General features: G+C 53.3%; 7 protein-coding genes across 7 annotated transcripts; 4 read left to right on the top strand and 3 right to left on the bottom strand.

Annotated features, from left to right (window-relative positions):
- Positions 1–4,687: 4,687 nt before the first annotated feature.
- On the top strand, positions 4,688–5,158 carry BDZ83DRAFT_657324 (uncharacterized protein; the record flags this gene model as incomplete). The annotated part of the gene is made up of 1 exon (XM_060510955.1): positions 4,688–5,158. One exon carries the CDS (start codon positions 4,688–4,690, stop codon positions 5,156–5,158), a length of 471 nt encoding a protein of 156 aa, XP_060358525.1.
- Positions 5,159–5,374: 216 nt separating this feature from the next.
- On the bottom strand, positions 5,375–8,256 carry BDZ83DRAFT_144967 (DIE2/ALG10 family protein). The gene is made up of 5 exons (XM_060501298.1): positions 7,774–8,256; positions 7,627–7,715; positions 6,999–7,573; positions 6,813–6,950; positions 5,375–6,759 (listed from the first exon to the last, which is right to left on the bottom strand). Exons 1-5 carry the CDS (start codon positions 7,996–7,998, stop codon positions 5,591–5,593), a joined length of 2,196 nt encoding a protein of 731 aa, XP_060358524.1. The 5' UTR covers positions 7,999–8,256; the 3' UTR covers positions 5,375–5,590.
- Positions 8,257–8,579: 323 nt separating this feature from the next.
- BDZ83DRAFT_757799 (ubiquinol-cytochrome-c reductase complex subunit-domain-containing protein) lies at positions 8,580–9,410 on the bottom strand (the record flags this gene model as incomplete). Its single annotated transcript, XM_060514945.1, has 6 exons — positions 8,580–8,588; positions 8,647–8,703; positions 8,759–8,852; positions 9,062–9,115; positions 9,255–9,304; positions 9,399–9,410. 6 exons carry the CDS (start codon positions 9,408–9,410, stop codon positions 8,580–8,582), a joined length of 276 nt encoding a protein of 91 aa, XP_060358523.1.
- Positions 9,411–9,715: 305 nt separating this feature from the next.
- BDZ83DRAFT_592061 (vitamin-D-receptor interacting mediator subunit 4-domain-containing protein) lies at positions 9,716–10,776 on the top strand (the record flags this gene model as incomplete). Its single annotated transcript, XM_060506498.1, has 2 exons — positions 9,716–9,863; positions 9,920–10,776. 2 exons carry the CDS (start codon positions 9,716–9,718, stop codon positions 10,774–10,776), a joined length of 1,005 nt encoding a protein of 334 aa, XP_060358522.1.
- Positions 10,777–10,842: 66 nt separating this feature from the next.
- Positions 10,843–13,547, bottom strand: BDZ83DRAFT_641449 (endomembrane protein 70). Its single transcript, XM_060509561.1, has 2 exons — positions 11,215–13,547; positions 10,843–11,162 (listed from the first exon to the last, which is right to left on the bottom strand). Exons 1-2 carry the CDS (start codon positions 13,076–13,078, stop codon positions 11,095–11,097), a joined length of 1,932 nt encoding a protein of 643 aa, XP_060358521.1. The 5' UTR covers positions 13,079–13,547; the 3' UTR covers positions 10,843–11,094.
- A 210-nt stretch (positions 13,548–13,757) lies between these two features.
- BDZ83DRAFT_641448 (Sas10/Utp3/C1D family protein) lies at positions 13,758–15,030 on the top strand. The gene has a single exon (XM_060509560.1). The coding sequence runs from the start codon at positions 13,826–13,828 to the stop codon at positions 14,918–14,920; it is 1,095 nt and encodes a 364-aa protein (XP_060358520.1). The 5' UTR covers positions 13,758–13,825; the 3' UTR covers positions 14,921–15,030.
- Positions 15,031–16,065: 1,035 nt separating this feature from the next.
- Positions 16,066–17,783, top strand: BDZ83DRAFT_724238 (monooxygenase; the record flags this gene model as incomplete). The annotated part of the gene is made up of 4 exons (XM_060512635.1): positions 16,066–16,320; positions 16,384–16,721; positions 16,775–17,359; positions 17,414–17,783. 4 exons carry the CDS (start codon positions 16,066–16,068, stop codon positions 17,781–17,783), a joined length of 1,548 nt encoding a protein of 515 aa, XP_060358519.1.
- Between the last annotated feature and the right edge of the window lie 1,756 nt (positions 17,784–19,539).

Genomic DNA, 19,539 nt, shown 5'->3' with positions numbered 1-19,539 from the left:
AAGACCTTCCAATCTTTGTCATTCTCTAAGGCAATGGTGCATTTCTGACTGTCTGCCATATCGACCTTCCTCTTTTATCGCATCAGTTTGAGCGAGAATTTGCTAGTCAAGTCGTACGATATTCTGAATGTGGTGATGTCGGCCAGTGGCTTCGTCTTGACGGCTTCTCACGTCCCACCAGGCAGTTGATGAAGGCGACTCTTAGCTTGATGTGTCAAGATCGTGAGGAGGGTCTTTTCAATCATCTTTTGCGGAACATCTGAATCTAGCAAGAGCACGAGTCAGTGTCACGGAGACCTGTTCTCTGATACTCCGTGAAGTCTGTGTGGATATTGATCGCGTACCTGCGTTGAGGGCAAGGCTGAGCCTCACGCTGCGTTTGAAAAATGTATAAAGACAGACTCTTTCCACACTCAGTCGAGAAATTCCAGACACCAACCCATCATCCTCTCATCTCACAATCCCAATAACCTACAACAATCAAAACCCAACTCTTCAATCAAGGAACTCCCTTACCAACCATCAGTAAGGGGTTTCCTCTCATCATCCAAGAATACCAACAACTAACTCGAGCACAGAAATGAAGACCTCCGCCATCATCGCCGTCGCCGCCCAGGCCGTCGCCGTCTTTGCCAACTGCAGAGTTCAGGTCCTCGACGCCAACAACTTCCAGATCGGCACCGCCTGCATTCCTAAGGATGGGCAGGGCTTCGTCAGTTACAACGGCCGCAACTACTTCATCACCGCCACCTCTAGCTGCGGCCTTGGCTTCATCAGCACTCAGACTCACCCTGCTGGCTGGCAGCTCAAGCTCCTCGGCAACTGCTAAGTTGAATATGCCGAGTTACACAACAGGCGGTGCCTGGCTGTGCCTTGGTGACTTGACGGATATGGCACAGCTTCGATGGCCAGGGAATAGAACAACTATGGGCGAGAAAATAGGGGGTTTTTACACAGAGTGGCAATATGATGGGGAAATAGTCCTTACTTGGGTAAACTAGGACTCTCAATGCTCAGTGAATTACCTGCCAGTATCTGCTTCTTCTTTGTTAGACACAGTGAACATGATTGGGTGAATATGATTCGAAGATCAACATCATTGTGAATATAAACAACGAACAGTGTCCTGGCTGTTCTTTATTCTATGCATGGATGATAATGTTGATGTGACTGTATGAGTATTAGATCAGGCACAGTCGGTTTGATATCCACGAGTACGAATCGTATATGAGAATTCCATGCCGAAAGTTTTTCTTATGAAAGTCTCTTCTTGATCCTAAAATGCCAACGACTCAACATGTGAACGCTTCTTCTTTGCGTCTCTGGTTTTGGTGAATTTGTCTAACAAATTCCTTCCCTGACTTATAATAGTGCCTAGATGATGTGACTTTGTCATTGAGCCTACGGTTAACACGATCCTGGGCTTTTGCCGGCCCGATGGCTGTCTTGATATGGACCAGAAGTTACCTACTAGTATATATAGGAGCTCTGAGATCTTCTTGATGTCTAAAACTACTCCTTTTAACGTCTATTATATTGACTATCACAAGACGGCAACGATGTGTGATTGGAAATAATTGGTCTCGCAATTTTCTACGATTCAACATCATTCTATTTTACAATCCCTAAAGGCTTTTGAACAAGAAGAAACAAAGGATAAGACAGATAAACTCAGAGGATAACGGAAAATGGATGTACTGGTGTTGTTCCTTGATTCCTCAATGGAATTTCGTCTTGCGAGGTGGGCATGTAGTCATTGGCTGGGCTCTGGCCCCTTGATGGTCGAAATCTCTGACATCTACACCATTCTGCAGGTACTCTTGCTAGTTGTTAACTTGATTCATGGAGAGGAACTTCCAGCTGTGAGAAATGATCGACTCTTTAGGCTACGGCTTGTTCCGGCGTCTTGTTTGCCATGTCACTGAGCCGTAGATATTTTTGGGTGTTGTTACAGATTCATAAGTGCCGGGAGGTGGCTTAGCATGTGGCTTGCATCCCGCCTCTATAACCCCGCAAAACCCCGCAAGTTTCTAAAGCATTTGAAGATAGTTATCGCTAGATAAGATGGATCAAAAGAGACCTGGAGAGAGACCGGACGAGGCGCTCAAAGAGGGAAAGTCCCGGTACGCCGGCGCTGACTCGGTCAAGAGAGGGGTTTGACGGAAACCCGTCGGGCTTGGTTTCACGGGAAGGATGGCCGACGAAGTGCAAGACGGGAGACGGTCGTACGATGGTACTCACAGTAAGGATTCTGTTTGCTGACATCGGGACAAACCGCCATCTGAGATACAATGGGTCTGAGTATAGGCAATAGGCGATGAAAGGCTGCAAGCTGAGCTGAACCGAGAGGTAAAGTCAAGGCCGACAAGATCAGGTAGGTGGGTGCTACAGCAGGTCGGCGACTTCAGATGAGAAGACCAATAGAACCCTCATCCCAAGGCGACGGGCCTCTTTTGGTGGTAAGGTTACAGTTTTGCTTCTGTTGCTGCGAACAAGAGAGTGCATCTTCACTCTGACGTCGCTTTGATGCTGCAGTACCTGATATTCCGTACCGAAACCTGACCCAGGGGGCCAAGGACGGCGGGGATAGTACGTCTCGTGACGCTTGGCGAACGAGGTTGCACCAGGCGCCGCGGTAGGAGGAAGGCTTTGTAGGTGTACCGATCACGGATACGTTAAGGGCCCCAAGGTGAGAGGCAGCGCACCGTCCAACTAGGTAGCAGCGTTGAGGATTCCCGGAGCGAACATGGCGGGCCGCAAGCGACCTGTCAATCATATTGACAAGCTGAACTATCTCGGGGCGAGCGAACGGGTTCCTAAGAGGCATCCGACTAACCGAGTACCAACGTATGCCAACCAAGGAGACCAGGCGCGAAGTGCAGAAATGTGGCTGCACGCGGAAATCCTGCGCAGCTGTGCCGCTGCGTAGTCTGCGTCTCTCCTGGCGTTTCGGTTCCAGATCTGCGTGACGCTGATGAGCCTTACCCGGGGCCCAGCGAATAGGACGAGGTCTGAATCAAACGGGCTTTGAATTATCAGATCATGTACAAACAGCAAGGAGCAGGCACCGAAGCATCTTGGTTCATGGTTTGTGATGTGTGTGGGGATAGCCTTTCGACAAGAAACTAACGGTTTTGGAGGGGGAGGAATCAGACTTTCAGAGTGACGGACAGCGCCGGATGCTTTCAGAGAAGCAAACCTCCCATAGGTAGACCCGGGGTGATGCTACCCAAGGCGACCAAGACGCTAAGTTTTTTCAGTCAACGGAATACTCACTACGGATATGTCACGGCATATTTCGGATAGGAGAGGATTTGGTATGCAGACAAACTTGACATCTGAGAGAAAGGAGCGACGGAAAGAGGTGACAATTGATTGACCTCGGATAAGATAAGATAAGCGGCGGATCTGAGTGGACGAAGGAAACGCCGGTGCTTGAGGTGGTCTTCATTCCTGCCCCGACTTTTCCAAGAAGCCGAGACCCCACAAGGTCGGCGTTGGTCGGTACATGTGGATACGTACCTCCCTTCCCCTCACGCCGGGACAGGACCCGAGGGGAAGAGTCTCGAGACTTTGGGAATAAATCCCCAAATGGACCTATGGCAAGCCGGTAATTACTCACAAGTGGATACAGGCTCGTGCACGCCAGTCGGTCGCCAGGCCCAACTTCCGGATTCCGGGATTGGCCGAACGGGGGAAAGGGCAGTCCTGCGACTCTGCAGAGAGGCAGACAGCGAGACTTGAGTGCGTGAGTGCTCCCCCCCATCGCTCAAGGTGCCTCTCATCTGCCATTACCATTCCTTTTCCAGCCGACTCTTCCACTCGCCCCCTGGCTCTCCCACCCCTCCCACATCCAGTTTGGCGGGCCACAAGTGAGTCGACGTCAGGATTTCTCTCACACAAACCTGCATCCGATGCCTACTCGACCACCCTCCCCCACTGCGACTTGACTCGACAGCCAGAGCCAGAGACCAGGGCACACGCGAAGCACTCCGACGCACGCCGCTTTCTTCCCGACATACAGCACCATCCCGCAGCGAAGACTCAGTCAGCCAACTTCCCCATCCCATCCCATCCATCCAGCCCGTATCGCGCCTGCGCTGCAGGCCTGCACCTTCACGCCGATCACTCATCCGAGTCCACCCCAAGGCGCTTCCGCGATCGAAATACCGCGCGCAGGATCGAGACTGCTTCTTCACCCCGCCAAACACCATATATCACCCACGATAACGACCCTTCTGCTGCCGTCACCCCTCGTTCCCCGGAACGACGTTTCTACATACACACTGACACTGACGAGCCGACGAACAACGGATTCCCGGGTTTGAGTGCCCCTCTTCGCCTCGCTGCGGCTCCTCATTTCTCTTCCCCGTGCGAAACCGTCTTGCAGCGCAAGCTTGGACGTCTTGCCCCAGGATCGACCTGGCTCGGGCACGGATGACAGCATAAACCCCAGCAACCTGGAAGAATATCATACCAGAGAATAGGGGTCCCCAACCGAAGCGCTTGCTTTTTACCCTTTCTTCGGCGGAATCTCCCCGTCACGTCTTACGTCAAAACACGGCAACCTCCTCCCTCTTCTGCAACGACACACGCACGACCGGGTGCGGTTTCGATCTACACACTCACGGATACAACCACAATACGGCAAAGGTGACCGATGACATCGCGGTCCGACACACGCACGATGCCTTCTCAACGACCTTTCTTCCTCTCCACCTTCTTCAACTCCTTTAGACAACAGTCTCCTTCGGCGACCGCGCTATCATCACAGCAACCGAATAAGCACACCACGCAGGCATCATCGTCATCGTACGCTACGCAGTCCGCCGCTTCAGCGCCACGAGCCATCTCCTCGAATACATCACCGAGTAGCGGCGGAAATAACGCCAACGCCAGCTCGACAACCCGGTCGACACCAGGAGTCGTGAACCAATATCCACTACACTCTCCACGGGGTGGCATCCCCATTCCCGGCAGCGCGAACCGACGGCGTGGCAGCGACAGCAGCAGCGAAGGATTCCGCGATGTATTAGGAGCCGACAAGTGGTACATCGGAGGGCGGACCGCCGGCGGCGAGGAAAAGTTCTTCAAGCTAGGCGTTGTTAGGAGGGTGCGCAGTAACGACGGCCTGAGCCTGGATCGACTGAGTTTATAGGAGTGCTGGACCGCGGCGACGGCGACGACGATGATGATGACGGATGACGGCGAAACGGGTGATCGTCAGAATGATCAGATACGACGAGGACTTTCAAACATGAAATGGGTATATAGGCAGAACCTGGGGAATCGGCATCATCAATGAGCCCTCTTTAACGATACATCCGGGATGGGAACATGTCGAATAAATCCTCAGAACTATGAGGTCACTGGCGTTTTGGAGGGGTTATGACTTTTCGTTTTCTTGAAACAAATAGCAACCTGAAAAAGGCTAAGAGCACACGTGAGAGTGCATGAGAAAAGCATCAAGTTGAGCAAAACAAATGGACAAGAAGTCACTTTACATTTCTCCTATCTGATTTATTCCTGTCCATCCTTTTGTGATGAGCCACATCAGGCTGTGAGTCTCTCACGCGAGGTAGTGACATATCTACCACATGAACCGCTGCATCCGACCATTTTCCAATACCCTCCCGTCCTCTGCTCTCCACAGGTACGGCTTGGCGAGGAATATGTACATGGTAATCAAGTTGACAAGCACGAACCAGAGAGTCTCTAGAACGAGCCGCACATCAAACTTCTTTCCGAACCTGACCAACGAGCCCAGAACAGGTAGCTTCTCGGCCTTTGAGAGGACCGGATGTGTGGCTGCATGGTTGTGGAGTCTCCACGCCGGGACGAGGATGCGCCAGAAGACCCATGGGAGGATGAAGTAGCGCGGCTCGACGAGGGGCGCCGTCATGAGCGAGAGGGTCGTTGCGAGGAGCAGGAGGATTGCGGTCGATGAGGCAGTGGGCTCTGTGGTGTAGGATGTCTGGTCCGCGAGTGTAATGATGGCGTAAGGGTTGTGACGGTCCTTGGCCTCTTTTCCTTCTGCGATTGCGGTGGCCTCGGAGCCGTCCAGAGGCTCTGTGGCAGGGGGCTTTTCTTCGCGGTACGGGGTTGCGGTACTAAATGGCTTGTTCTGCCAGGGTCCGGGACGGAGCGCGGTGTACCGACCCGAGCAATCTGCGGTGTGGTCCGAGAGGAACCCGCCCTGGCTGCAGCCGGCGAGGGCGTCCCAGCATAGCCAGCGGGCGAGTGTGTAGGGAATGATGAGGTAGTAGCGGAACAGGCCCGGGCGGCGGATCGTGTAGCGGAAGATGTAGAACATATAGTGTCTGTTGTCTGCGAGGGTGAAGGGGTGGATGATGGTGTTGAACCTGACGACGAGGAGGGTCAGGAGGAGGAGCGCCGGTGTTAGGAGGAGGTGGTAGAGTTTGGATCCGATGAGTTTCTGGAGGGCGGTGAGAATGAGGGAGGTTGAGGGGTTGGTTTCTGAGGCGAGTTGCTCGGTAGAGTCTTGATTTTGGAGTTTCTGTTTCTTTGAAGAGCTGCCTTGAGGAGGTCCGCTGAGAGCGTGCTTGCGGCCGTGTGTGCTGCTATCGGAGTCTGTGGGCTTGGCTGTGCTTGTCTTGAAGGTGGTACGGTAGAGACCGTGAACGAAACGGAGGACCCCGATGGCGGAAGGTAGGAAGAGGGGGAAAGAAAAGAAGGCGAAGAGAGGCCAGATGTAGAGCATTTGAGCGAGGTGAATTGTTGCGACATGGTTGGATTTGTCTCCTGACAATGGTTAGTCCTTGTGTTTACGAGAGTTGAGTAGTGGAATATACCCAGCACGACGCCGCCATTCCAGGCAACAAAGCCGGCGAAGAGCGCCATGATGGTGATGTGTGGATAGACCTTCTTCAGTACGCGAAGAGGGTTAGCCAGGGCTGCGACGCCGATGCTTAGGGCGGAGAAGAATAAGTCTGGCTTTGTCAGTAGAATCCCTTACAGACGTGTTTCGGTCGACATACCATCTGGCCAAGCAGTGTTGAGAGGCGGATCGTGGACGTCTCCGACTGAATATCTCCACGCATAGAACTTCACAACCTTGCCGAGTGTCTTCATGCTGGGCTTAGCTACTGGGTCAGGACGAAGAGCCTTGACAGCGGCGACGGCTTCCAAGCCGCCCATGTACACGACCACCCAAAAGACGTTAGTCTGTCTCATGACAAGGGTCAAGACGCCGAGGACGATGGTGGTCCAGTCACTCAGGAAGGAACTGCGCTCCTCACGAACGCGGTGGAGGTGGTGATAGTAGGCCACAAGGACCGACAGGGTGGAGACGACATCGGTGTAATACAGACCCGAGAAGAAGAAGAGAACGGGAAAGAGGGCAATGTTCCAGCCCAGGTGAATCGAGTGAAAGGAGAGCACTGCTGGGGGTGCTGGGGATTTGGCGTTGGGGCGGCGAGTCTCGAGCAGATGGCGGCAGTGAGTTGCGAGGATGCCGACTCCGAGGACGGCGATGATGTTGACGCCGCGGAGATCGAGGACGGTGCAGTCGGGTCTCATCATCACTTGTAGGTAGTACTTGGATAGAATATACCTGAAGATTCGTTAGCTGCATGGTTGATGGATTCAATGAAAATGGCGACTTACAAACCGGGAGGGGTCGTAATCTTGTCATCCCACTCGTCCCATCTTCCCTGACAGAACTTCTGGGCTTGAGGAATGTGAAAGATCTCATCCTATTTACTGTTAGTATGTTGTAATGATATCGATCCGACATATGAAGATTGAGCTCACCAGGTATGGCTTGTCGACTTGGGCCATGACATTGCTGCACCAGATCCAGCCAAATATGAAGATGATGATGTACGACACGCGCATGAGCACATCGTAAATCTTGTTTGTCTTGGGACCCGAAGGGTCGGGATTGGGCATTTTGGGAGTGATGAGCCATAGCAGAGAGTAGAGAACGACGACGGACAGGATGTTGAGTCCGTCGACAAAGGCTTCGACGGCCTTCATCTTCGATGTGAGATGCCCAAAGGGCAGATGAGATTGAGGTGATTGGCCGAGGGTTTTGGTCGGTATTGTTGGAATGTAATCACTCAAGATGGACAAAGAGGGAAGAAAGGAAATGAACTGAAAGGAGCGTCGGAAAACAGGGAAATGTGTCTCGACCAGGGAAAACAATGAGTGTTGGCAGCAGCAGCAAAACGATCTCTTACACAGACAAGTAAGGCGGAAGAAAGTGAACAGTTCATCAATTGGCGAAGATGCAGCACTTACGCGTCCTCGCACTGTTTGCGCACGGCCTTCTACTCAAGCTACTGGCTCAAGAAAGGGGCATTTCAACTCCTTGACAAAAATGCTTTTAGCAATGGCGTGTTCTGATATATACGTAGCAATTATACCGCATAGGGGAGTTAGGTTTACTCAGTTTTCAGATCACTGCCTTATTCAAGCACATCAACTAAAGTCAAAGAGTCTATTGTATCTTTTATACAAGCCCCGAAGGGTGGGCATCCCTCCATCCCAACACCTCATCCAACCATGCTCACCACATTTTCAGTATTAGAAAAGCACAGCTGAGTCATACAAGGCATTTAGAATGGCTAATTGTCTCATGTTAGCATGCCATCTTGGCAGTTTACGATCTCGAGGGGGCCTCACGTTGTCAGACGCAGGGGGGACCTCCTTGAGGAACTTGGGGCCAACGATGGGGATCTTCTATAGAGAGTGTCAGTCATCAGTAAGTCCACTTCGGAGATGCAGTCCGCCTTACAACAAGGATGTCGTTCTGGATTCTCGGGATGCCGGAAGTGTAGAAGAGGGCGGCAACACCGGCGGCAGCGCCGAAACCAGCAGCGCGGGTTCCACTATGCCAAGAGGTCAGTCAATCCATCCCGAGCTTTCCAACTGTGTTCGGTTCCATCTTGAGGCGGCATCCGGTATCTCTCCGCGCCTCATGTCATCGTTTGTAACCTCATGTCGGCGGAACAGTGGTAATGGTAGTATGGACTTCTTGGGCCGAGGGTCGGGATCGTGGTATCCATAGGCCGAACAAAGAGTTTAAAGGGCAACTCACAGCTTAACGACGGAGGCAATGGTCCAGCCACCAACGTTGGGAATCGTGTTGTACCTAGATTCAGTCAATCAGCCCACTATTCTGTCGGTCCTTCGCTCGTCGTGCGAAGTCTGTCTCGCAGTCTCGAGAGTTCAAAGGCATTTGAAGAGCCGTAGCCGAGAGGAATCGATCGTAGGAATATCGTAAAACGTACTTGGGGCCGAACTTGCTGCGGAAGGCAGGGTACAAAGTACCGACGCGGGCCTGCATTGCAACTCTTGTCAGTGTTTTGTCATGTCTGAGTGGTCTCAGAAGTGTAGAGCAAGAGCGTGGGAGCCCAGGGAGCAATTCGACTTACGGGAGAAGGCATCTTGAATGTGGCGGTCGTGCGAACGAACTGTGGGGTATTCAATTGCAGATGCAAAAGAGTGAGGTCGTGAAAGAATGGTGATGTTGCGCGAGTTTCTTAGCGGGAAAAGCCGGCCGGATTTCCAATGCGCCTCAGGCTACAGGCTAAGAGCGAACATTGAAAGCTGGAGCCAATGGGCGTGCAGCATCTGGTGGACCCACAGTACGGTCTAGCGGAGCTCAATTCAGCCTTGCACCCAAATCCTCTCCTTCACACCACCAGCTCGGCCAGCGATCTCGGCCGATCCACAACTTTCGACCACGACCATGGACAAGATTATTGACGCGCGCTTCGAGCGCGTTGAGAAGGCTCTTGCGGTTCTGATTGAGTCGGTGTCCAAATATCATCCTCACGCTAAGCAGGCATTGGACCTTCACGAAGCAGATCATGACCTCACAAAAGGCCTTGACGAGGGTAAGCTTACCTCCGACACAACCTGCCAGGCGACCAAGCTAACCACACAATCACAGTTCAAATCCATCAAAATAACAACCTTCGCCTGCAGCAACTCCGAGCAACGACGACATCCCTCGACACGCAGATCAGAGAGACCCTTTCCAGCCTAGCAACAACACGCAAGGACATCACTACGACCCAAATCACCGTGCACCCTGACGGTCCCAACTACGCCGTGAAGTACGACGAGCTCCTCAACTATGCCCGCCGAATCAGCAAAACCACACTCCCGCCCGCCGCCCTCACCAACGGCGGCCTCACCGCCGGCGGAGGCTCCCCCGGCCCAGACCCGAACGCAAGCATGACCACCAACCCAAACACCCCCGGCGCAAACGGCCTCCAGAGCCAGCCCGTAAGCGCCGCCCCGACACCCAGCCAGAGCCAGACTCCAGGCCCCTCGGGCGGCGCAAACGGCAGCCCTGTCGGCGGCACGCAGGACCTCCTTCCAGGAACGCAGCAAACGACCGCGACATCGCTGCCTGACGGCCTGCGCAACCATCTCAACCCCCACTTCAACGCGACGTTCGTGCCTTGGCCCAGCGAGGGCATGATCCGCGGTGGCGCCATGGCCATGTACCAGAATCTTGCGGACTCGGGCACTGATCCCCGCGGCTACGATCCGCAGCAGATTGCCGAGGCGAAGCGAAAAGAGGAGGAGGAGCGCAAAGTCCGCGAGGAGCAGGAGAAGGCCGAGATTGAGAGGAAGAACCGGGAGTACGCGGAGAAGATGGAGAAGATTCGCCGCGAGCAGCAGGAGGCGTACCGGCGCGACAGTGTGGCTGCTGGCGCTGGCGCTGGCGCCTCATCGGCTGGCAAGAGCAAGCAGTTCCAGTTTACGAGTCTCATGGACGATGACGACGACGACGAGTAGCTAACGAGCCACTTGACGGGAGGTATCGTACAATGTAATTCACACAAGACGAACCAAATGAAGAGAACTGTACATGCGCTGTTGTTTTGCTAAAAGCTGGAGGCAGCTCGCTCCCGTCTACCAATCCCTGCCGTCTACCATCTAACAAGAATATCATTTTTTGGAACCTCATGACCAACCACGCTCTGCTCCTAGGCCAAAGCGTGTCATCAATACTATAATGCAACGCTCGGGGGACGAGAGTGAGTATTCGTACAAAAACGTTGATACAATAGCATGAACCCGTCGCCTCACATTAACGCCCGAATGCAATGCTGTTTAATCAATCTTAATGGAGGCGTAAATCTTCCTGACGAACCACCAACTTGCGAAGTAGCCAATGGACCCTGCGAAGCAACGTTAGTATAAGTCAAAGGTGGGGGGTGGAAACAAGCGTACCAGTAAGAATGAAGAACAAGAACGAGATCAAAGCACTGTAGCCGACGTAGAGGACGGTACCGGCCAGGTTACTCAGGTTCAGCTTGGTGAACAGGTACAAAAGGCAGTTGAGGAAAATGTAGCCACCGCTCATGCCCGCAGCAAGGAATGATCGCCACTGCCAGTTGTAGTTTTCGGCGCAGAGCAGGAAGTACACCATGAGAATGGTGACGGAAGCAGTCGTGACGATCATGAGGCCGTACGAGAGGAACAGGAAACCAAACATGTAATAGATACGGCTGAACCAGACGGAGCTCATAATGAAGTAGAGTTCGACAAAGATGGCGCCAAAGGGCAAGAGACCGACAATAAGCATGCTCGGAATCGGTCTCAGATAGGAGGTGGCAGGAGGGATCTGGCGAGGAATTTGGTTGGTCTTGACAGGGGCCTCAACGGGAGATGCGCGGAAACCCATCCAGGATCCGGCGAACGACAGTGGCACCGACAGGATGAACCAGATGGCAATGATGACCAGCATGGTGGTGAAGGGCACGGCACCGGAAGATTGCTTCGCCCAGAGGAAGAGATCGAGGAAAAAGAAGGCACCGAATACGATGCTCGGCACCAAGATCGGAGTCAGCGCGATGTTCATCTTCCACTTCTCGCCCTGCAACGACTTGTACGTTCTCGCAGAGATGTAACCGCCCACAAAGCCCAAGATAGTGTAAAGAAGCAGGATGATTGTTCCGAGGGATCCACGGTTAGAGGGCGACAAAAAGCCGAGGAGGGCGAAGCAGATGGTGAAGCCCGTCATGACAAAAAGCTGAACACCGTTTCCGAGCAGGACCGAGAGCAGAAGAGGGTTCGAAGGGTTGCGGAAGACGTCTCCGTGGACTAGCTTCCATCCCGAATCCTCCTGTACGCCATCTTCGAGCGCCGAAGTGCCAGAGAGGTCATCCAAGTTGATCTGGTCAAGGCGGTTGTATCTCGCGATGTCCTTCTTCAGAGCTCTGACAAGAATGGACATGACCGTCAGGATCAGAATGATGACGATAATTGCGGTGTCAACGAGCCAGAACCAGTGGATCTTGGGATCGAATACGTGCAGGTACTTGTCCCAACGGGTAGCCCAAGCTGTCTTGGACTCGATCCAGAACACCGAGTACGAGAACTTGACCTCCTTCTCAGTGCCGTCTTCCTCGAAGATGATGGGCTCCATCTGGTTATTGCAGTCGAGCAGACCGGGGTAGGCACGCGAGCTCGGCTCGACAACGACACCAACGACGCGCAGCTGCGACTGATCGCCGTTGACGGCGTGGTATTCGACGTTGATGTCGTAGTGGTTGTTGAAGATGACATTGCCGTTCTCGTCCTCGCCGCCCATCAAGAATCCAGGGTTGTAAAAAGTCGTGTTCGTGAAATCATCGTAGATCTGCTGTCCGGCAGGCAGGCCGTCCACAAGCCAGTTCAAGCTGTAGCCCTGCTCGATGCGGCGCTTGACGAAACCGACGGCCGCCGGAGGATATTTCTGGATGCAAAGCGGCTTGCACTTCTCGTTGTTCTTCATGCGCAGCTCGAAAGGCGACGTCATGATGCGATCTCCAAAGAGAATACTGCCCAGGCTCTCCGACACATACTCGGGACGAGGTTCGGGCTCGCAGAATTTGAAGCCAGGGTGGTAATAGTCGTAGGAAACAATTGAGTGTAATCGGGAATCGGAGGGGGCGGCGACCGGCTTGATGCTGTTCACATAGAGGGGAACAACGTCGCCCTTCTTGTAAGAGGTGGGCGCAACACCTGGCAAGTAGAAGGCGGAAGCGAGCTGTGGAATAGCCAGCAAAGAGGCCACGAACGCCGACGAAGGCGCCATGTCTCGTAGTTGCATCGTGTCGAGTTGTTAGAGCTCTGCCCAAATGTTGCGATCAGTCTTAATACTTTGCGAAAGAGAAGATGGTAGCCAGAGGCAAGGTAGCGTGAAACATGAAACTGATGGTAATAGCTACCCCGATGGATGGACCGCGATTACGTACCCTTGGTTCTCGGTAAGGTCCAGGTAGCGCAAAGCGGCTTATAGCCGGTGGATCATCCGCGTTCCGTCTGCACCTGGATGATGGCGGTAAAGTTGGTTCGTCAAGAGCACGGGAAGCTCGCGGTGGTGTTTGTGCAAGAAGCAGAGTTGCTTTGTGGTGGACAGATGGCCAATTGCCTTTGTTGTGTCAGGTCCGGGAGCTTCGTATCTCATTTACAGGAGCTCCTGCTGCCTCTCGAACAACTGTCCCAAATATGGCTTAGTCACCACGTACCCCTACAGTCCAGCTTTCGAAGCGTACACGTACTCCGTAGGTACCGTCCATCGTATTGGACCAGCCGGAACATTGTCTGTCCGGGGTTTCGCGACTGCCCAGTGCCAGAGGCCTAAGGTACCGTGGTACGCGTGGGTGCCCGTCCAGCTTGGAAACATCCAAATGGAATTGGAGACCGGTGGTCGGGATCCACAAGATCCGATGCACCGGTCCCCGCAATAGCGCAGATCAGTTTGACGGTTGCAAAAAAAAATTCCTGCACCGCGCTCTTGGTCTGTTGCGATCCCAAGTTTTTTTAACAAACAACATACAGTATCGCCAGGTTTAGAATGGCGGCACCAAGCACCCTTCCAGCATTGCTGGACTCTTTGACGCATTCATTGACGACATCACTCGACGCAGCACCAAAGGGCTCAATTGCGCCGCCTCAAAATGGCATATCACTTCTCGATACCAAGAACGAGCTTCTTGCCTCCTACCTGCAAAACCTTGTCTTTTTGATCCTTCTAAAGTTGCGCAACGCCAAGAAGCAATCAAGCGACGATGACAGTGCCGACGAGACTATGGAGACGGTTGTCAGGAAGCTGGTCGAACTCCGACTGTACCTCGAGAAGGGTGTCCGGCCCCTTGAAGACAAGCTGCGTTACCAGATCGAGAAGATTCTTCGCGCCGCCGACGACGCCGAACGGAACGCCCAAGCAGTCAAGGCCGCACAAGGTGCAGGCTCTGAAGACTCCGACGACTCTGCTTCCGACGGAGAAACTGGCAGCGACGAGGAGGAGGAGGAGGAGATGAAGGCAGCCCACCTTCAAGCTCGGCCAGATGCCTTTGTCAGACCCGCTGCTGCCTCTGCTGCCGTTGCAACCGCTGCGAAGAATGGTGTTTACCGACCCCCGAGAATTGCGCCTACTATTATGCCCTCTGAGCGCAAGGAGAAGTCTGATCGCCGCCCACTCAAGTCTCACACCATGGACGAGTTCATCGAGCACGAGCTGTCGACTGCCCCCATCGCCGAGCCCAGTATCGGAACAACTATCGTCAATGGTGGTCGCAGGATGAAGACGGCCGCGGACCGCAAGACGGAAGACGAGCGTCGCGAATACGAAGAAGCCAATTTCACCCGTCTTCCCACGTCGAGCAAGAAGGCAAAGAAGGAAGAGGCTATGCGCACCGGCAACGGCAAGCGTATGCAATTCGGTGGTGAGGAGTGGAGAGACCTCGGCGAAGGCGTCGACCGAATCAACAGACTCACGGCGCGCAAGAGCGGTGGCGGCAGCAGCCGTGACATCCTCGACAAGAGCCGGAAGCGCGGCCGAGACACCGCGGACGGGCCAAGGGGCAGCGGGCAAGCCGAGATGGGCGAGAGATTCCAGAAGAAGGCCAAGATGTTGGAGGCGGGCAGACGCGACAGAGGCAAGCGATAGACGGAGATACCCACAATATACACGAAGCAGCAGCAGCAGCAGCAGCAGCAATAGCATCGGCCACCAGAGAAAGCTGTGCCGAGGTCCTAGGAACGAATTCATTTTCGGTTCATCCAACTTTACAAAGGAATGAATCACCCCATCGTGTTCGTGTCTGTGTGTTGTGTGTGAGGTGCGCTTCAAGCGTGTTCCTGGATTTTTCAACTGTTTGGCGGTGCTGAACCAGGCTGGCAGCGCTAAGGCATACCGGGAAAAGGCGGAAGGGCATCCGATCGGCCAATGATCTCCAAAATTCCCGATGAAAAAATGCCTCTTTAGCTCTAGACTGCCACGACGGCCCAACCAGCTTCACTGGCCGAGACCTTGGTTCTCGGACTATGCACCAAGGCCCTGCCATGTTGAGCCAGTCCGGCCTTGGTGCCCATGTCAATTTCTCTTCATCTTTACCCTTCACACAGACGCTGTATCTGTAAGGTATACTTCGTACACAGAGTTTCTGTCATGGCATTGGGTCGTCCTTTTATTCCGGAGGAAATACTGCGTGGTTTTCCCAACGACTGGACCAGTCAACGGCCCGAGCCCCCCCCCCTGAACTGTCCCCATTCGTGTCCAATTAGGGAGACAGTTGGCGAGACTGGGCCAAACCCTCGTCTTCACATGCTTCAATGCGGGTGTTTCAATGGGTTCCCTAGCGTTCTTGGTGACGTCAATCGTCGATAATCGGGTGGGCCTGTTCGCCGGTCGTCTCAGTCGCACCTAACTTCACAGGCAGGCTCACCTTAGGTTGCCGGCAACTACCTACGTACTAACCGCCTACCAGCAGCAGCGGCAGCGGCAGTACTAGCACCAGGGGAAATGGGAAGAAGAGCTCACATGCCAGCCACCTGCCCAGAGCTCCCGGAGCTCCCTAGGCTCATCGCTCATTCATAGGTAGCAAAAAGTAAGTAGTGCGGAAAGTACCTACTCCGTTCAACAAACGTAGGGTTTAATACAGCTTCGTGCCCTCTCCCTTCCTTCACATCGTGGTTCATCGTGATCAACACCTTTTGCTTCACTCCAAACACACACCCAGCTGTACCAATTGCTGTACAGCTGCTCCCCCTACATCACCGACTTCGTCCAAGGCTTGCGGCCTACCCGCCACGATGCCGTCTGAATCTCGTGTAGAGAATCCCTTCTTCCACCCCTTCCTCTTCGTCTTCCAGATATGGCAATGGTTCGCCGATAAGATCTTCTCGCCCACTCCTCCCGAGCCCAGCACTCGCCTCAGTCGACCCAAGGTTGCCGTCATTGGAGCTGGTATCACTGGTGTTACTTCCGCCGCGCACTGCATTGGCCATGGTTTCGACGTGGTTATTTTCGAGGCCGGCGGCCGTGAGAACCTCGGTGGTATCTGGAGTGTACGTCGCCCGATGAGGCCCAACATCCCCATCCCCATGCTTGGTAACTAAGGATTCACGCAGAAAGTGAATAACTCGTCCAGTCTTCAAATCCACTCCATGATGTTCCGCTTCCACCCTTCAGTCAAATGGGAACGCGGGTATCCCGACAGACAGCAGATCCTGAGCCAGGTGAAGCAGCTTTGGCAGAAATATGGACTCGAGACACGCACCAAGTTCAACACACCCGTGGAAAAGGTCTACCAAGATGAAAAGGGCAGATGGGTCGTCAACAACACCGCCAATGGCCATTTCGAAGGCGTCATAGCCGCTGTCGGTACTTGCGGTGAACCTAAGATGCCCCAGCTCCCGGGCATGGAGAAGTTCAAGGGCAATATCTATCACTCCAGCCAGCTTACTGGGTATGCACTGCCCCCACCTTCAGCTGCAAACAAGCTTGCTAACCAGATCACAGTAAGAACGCCAAGGGCAAGAAGCTCGTCGTCATCGGAGGCGGTGCCAGCGCCGTTGAGGCTTTGGAGTTTGCTGTGGATGAGGAAGCCGAGAAGACTTCCATTCTGTCTCGCAGCGACAAGTGGATTATCCCCCGCAATCCCATCGTGAACATGCTTCTTGCTATGAACATTCTCGGTCAAGAGACTCGTCTCTCTTGGATCCCGGAGACTCTCCTTCGTAAATTCTTCTACCGAGACCTGCAAGACATCGCACCGTACGACAAGGGCATTTATATGGACACGCCAATGGTGAACAGCCATGTCATGGAGACTATCCGATCTGGTCACGCCGAGTGGGTTCGCTGCGATATCGAGGGCTTTACGGCGGAAGGTGTCATCGTCAACAGACGCGCTCAAGGTGTACCTAAGGGCGGCCCTGGCAGAAGACAGGTCATTCCAGCCGATATTATCGTCATGGCCACCGGATTCAAGCGCCCGTCGCTGGAGTTCTTGCCTGATGACTGCTTCAATGAGCCGTACTCGCCCCCCAACTGGTATATTCAGACTTTCCCTCCAAATCATCCGTCCATCTCTGCTATCAACTGGTAAGCATTCTCCTTGTGGCTCCTGCAAATGAACTTGGCTCTAACGATCTACAGCACATACGTTGCTGCTATCGGCACAGTCGGAAATTGGCACATTGGCATCTACACCAGAATCCTTCTGATGTTCCTCATTGATCCGTTGACAAGACCTCATCCCTTCTGGATGAAGGCCTGGATCGAAATGACCAAACTCCTGAAATCTGCGTCGCCTACCGGTGCTTTCGACTTCTTCACTTATCTCGAGCTCATCTGGTGGTTCGCCTTCAGTGTCACCTTCAACCCATTCCGCTGGAAGTGGGCGTTCTTCGTATTTTTCGGATTGGGCTTCATGCTTCCTAAGCGCGTCGTCGAGGTTGAGAGTCGGATTCGTAATGGAATGGGTTTCCATGAGGATGTCGGACGCGATGTAGGACACAGCATTTAGAAAAATGCCAAGCCTACGCCGAGGCGCGAGTGAGTAACAGCCGATGAGGAGCTCCTTGAAGTTAGTCCTCATATGATCACCTGGGCGTTGGTGTTCCACAAAATCTTTGGAGAAAGTTTGCAAGCAAAATGCATCCTGTACGATAACTGACATGAGTTAACGAGAGGTTTGAAATGAGACAACGCTGCTAGTCTAGATTCCTAATTATTCAATCGAACCCAACCAAAGATGGCTGCCTCTCTATCCCACCAGCGTCCGTTGTAGGACATGATTGTCAAGACGAGGCCTCGAATGATTCCAATACCGCGGAACTCCTGACACATTGGGCCCTTGAAAATTCTGCAACCGAGTCCTTAAAACTACAGGATGCTTTCGTGTCCCTCGGTTCGGGGATTGAGCCACCATAGTAAAGGGAAACCAATCACTGACCACCTCCATAGACCTAGTCTCACGCAACGAAGCTCTTCCGCCCTGCGTGTGGATCACCGGTAGAGACACACGCTCCCCGGATTTCCAGCTCGGGCTAGCATCGCATCCGGCAAGTCCGCTTCAGTCGGCCGTGAAAACGCCACATTTCCGTTTTGAGAAGCATCACATATCAGCACAGTTCAGCTTTCGTACGGGCATTCCAACTCTGCGGTGCTGAGTTTCAATAGTCACAACACCTGCAAGCCCCGCAGCTTTCGTTTCTGCCAATGAGTGCGACCTTCACGAGTTTGTGGAGATGACTTTAAACTCCATCCGCTCGCAGGTTAGCTCTGCCAAGGTTAGACATCTCCAGGAGCCGGAGGCACCGACGACCCATTAGATAGAAGTGCCGGCTCGAACGGTCGCATCGACAAACGTCGCTCACTTCTGTAAGCGGGGACTGCCATTCTGAGCACCCGTCATCGAGATCAGCCAGCCACAAAGGTGATGGCGTTCACACAGCACAACTATTCACACATTAGTATGCATTTCAGAAGCTCCCGCTGCATATACCTACCATCTGTTCGGGAAGAGAGGTTGCCCGTTCATCAAGACATGATTCGGATTATCAAACATCTCATTCCCCCTCCTCCAGCGCAGACTTGACTGTCTTGGGACACATCTTTCTTGCGTAACATCCCATTGGCTCTTTGAACGAAGCTTAGTCGGCAGACCGAGGTGAACTTTACCATGCCCTTGATGCTATTCTGCGATGCGAGCATCTTGAGGGAATTGCGTTAAATTTCTTGGGCCGCTCATGGTCAACCTAGAGACGCCCGTGTCTCAAACGAGCAATATGATCTTCAGCCCTTGGAAAAACTCGGGATCACCCGTTAACCCCATTCATGCTGGAGTACGAGAAGGAGATACTTCCCAGGATTCATTGGTACTATTCAAGATGCTTATAAGTTGAAGCAATATTCCCATTGACTTGAGAAAGCACCAGGACTGTCCATCTGAGAATGCTTGGATTCCGCAGAAACCCATTGAGTGTGTTTACATCCCCCTCTTTCCACTGCAAACATAATCCCATGAATAATCCCCACTGAAGTGTTTATCTTCAAACAGGTCGCAGGAAGCCCTCGAACTCCTCATCCATCCTGTCCGTCAGCTCAGACAGCCAGTCCATCGACGACGTACCAACAGTAGCAGACACAAAGATGTCTGTCTACGCGACTTCCAACCAGGGCTCTTTGGCTCGAAACTCCATCAAGCAGGAGTCAAGCGTCGTGCACATTGACGAAGTTAACGTCAGCGACGCTTCGAGGTCGTCATCCATCAGCTTGGA

Source organism: Colletotrichum acutatum (assembly GCF_030867785.1).
Source record: "Colletotrichum acutatum strain CBS 112980 chromosome Unknown BDZ83scaffold_184, whole genome shotgun sequence".
In the NCBI taxonomy this organism is placed as follows: Eukaryota; Fungi; Ascomycota; class Sordariomycetes; order Glomerellales; family Glomerellaceae; genus Colletotrichum; species Colletotrichum acutatum.
Note: the sequence above shows the minus strand (reverse complement) of the source record. Positions and strands in the feature narration are given on the sequence as shown.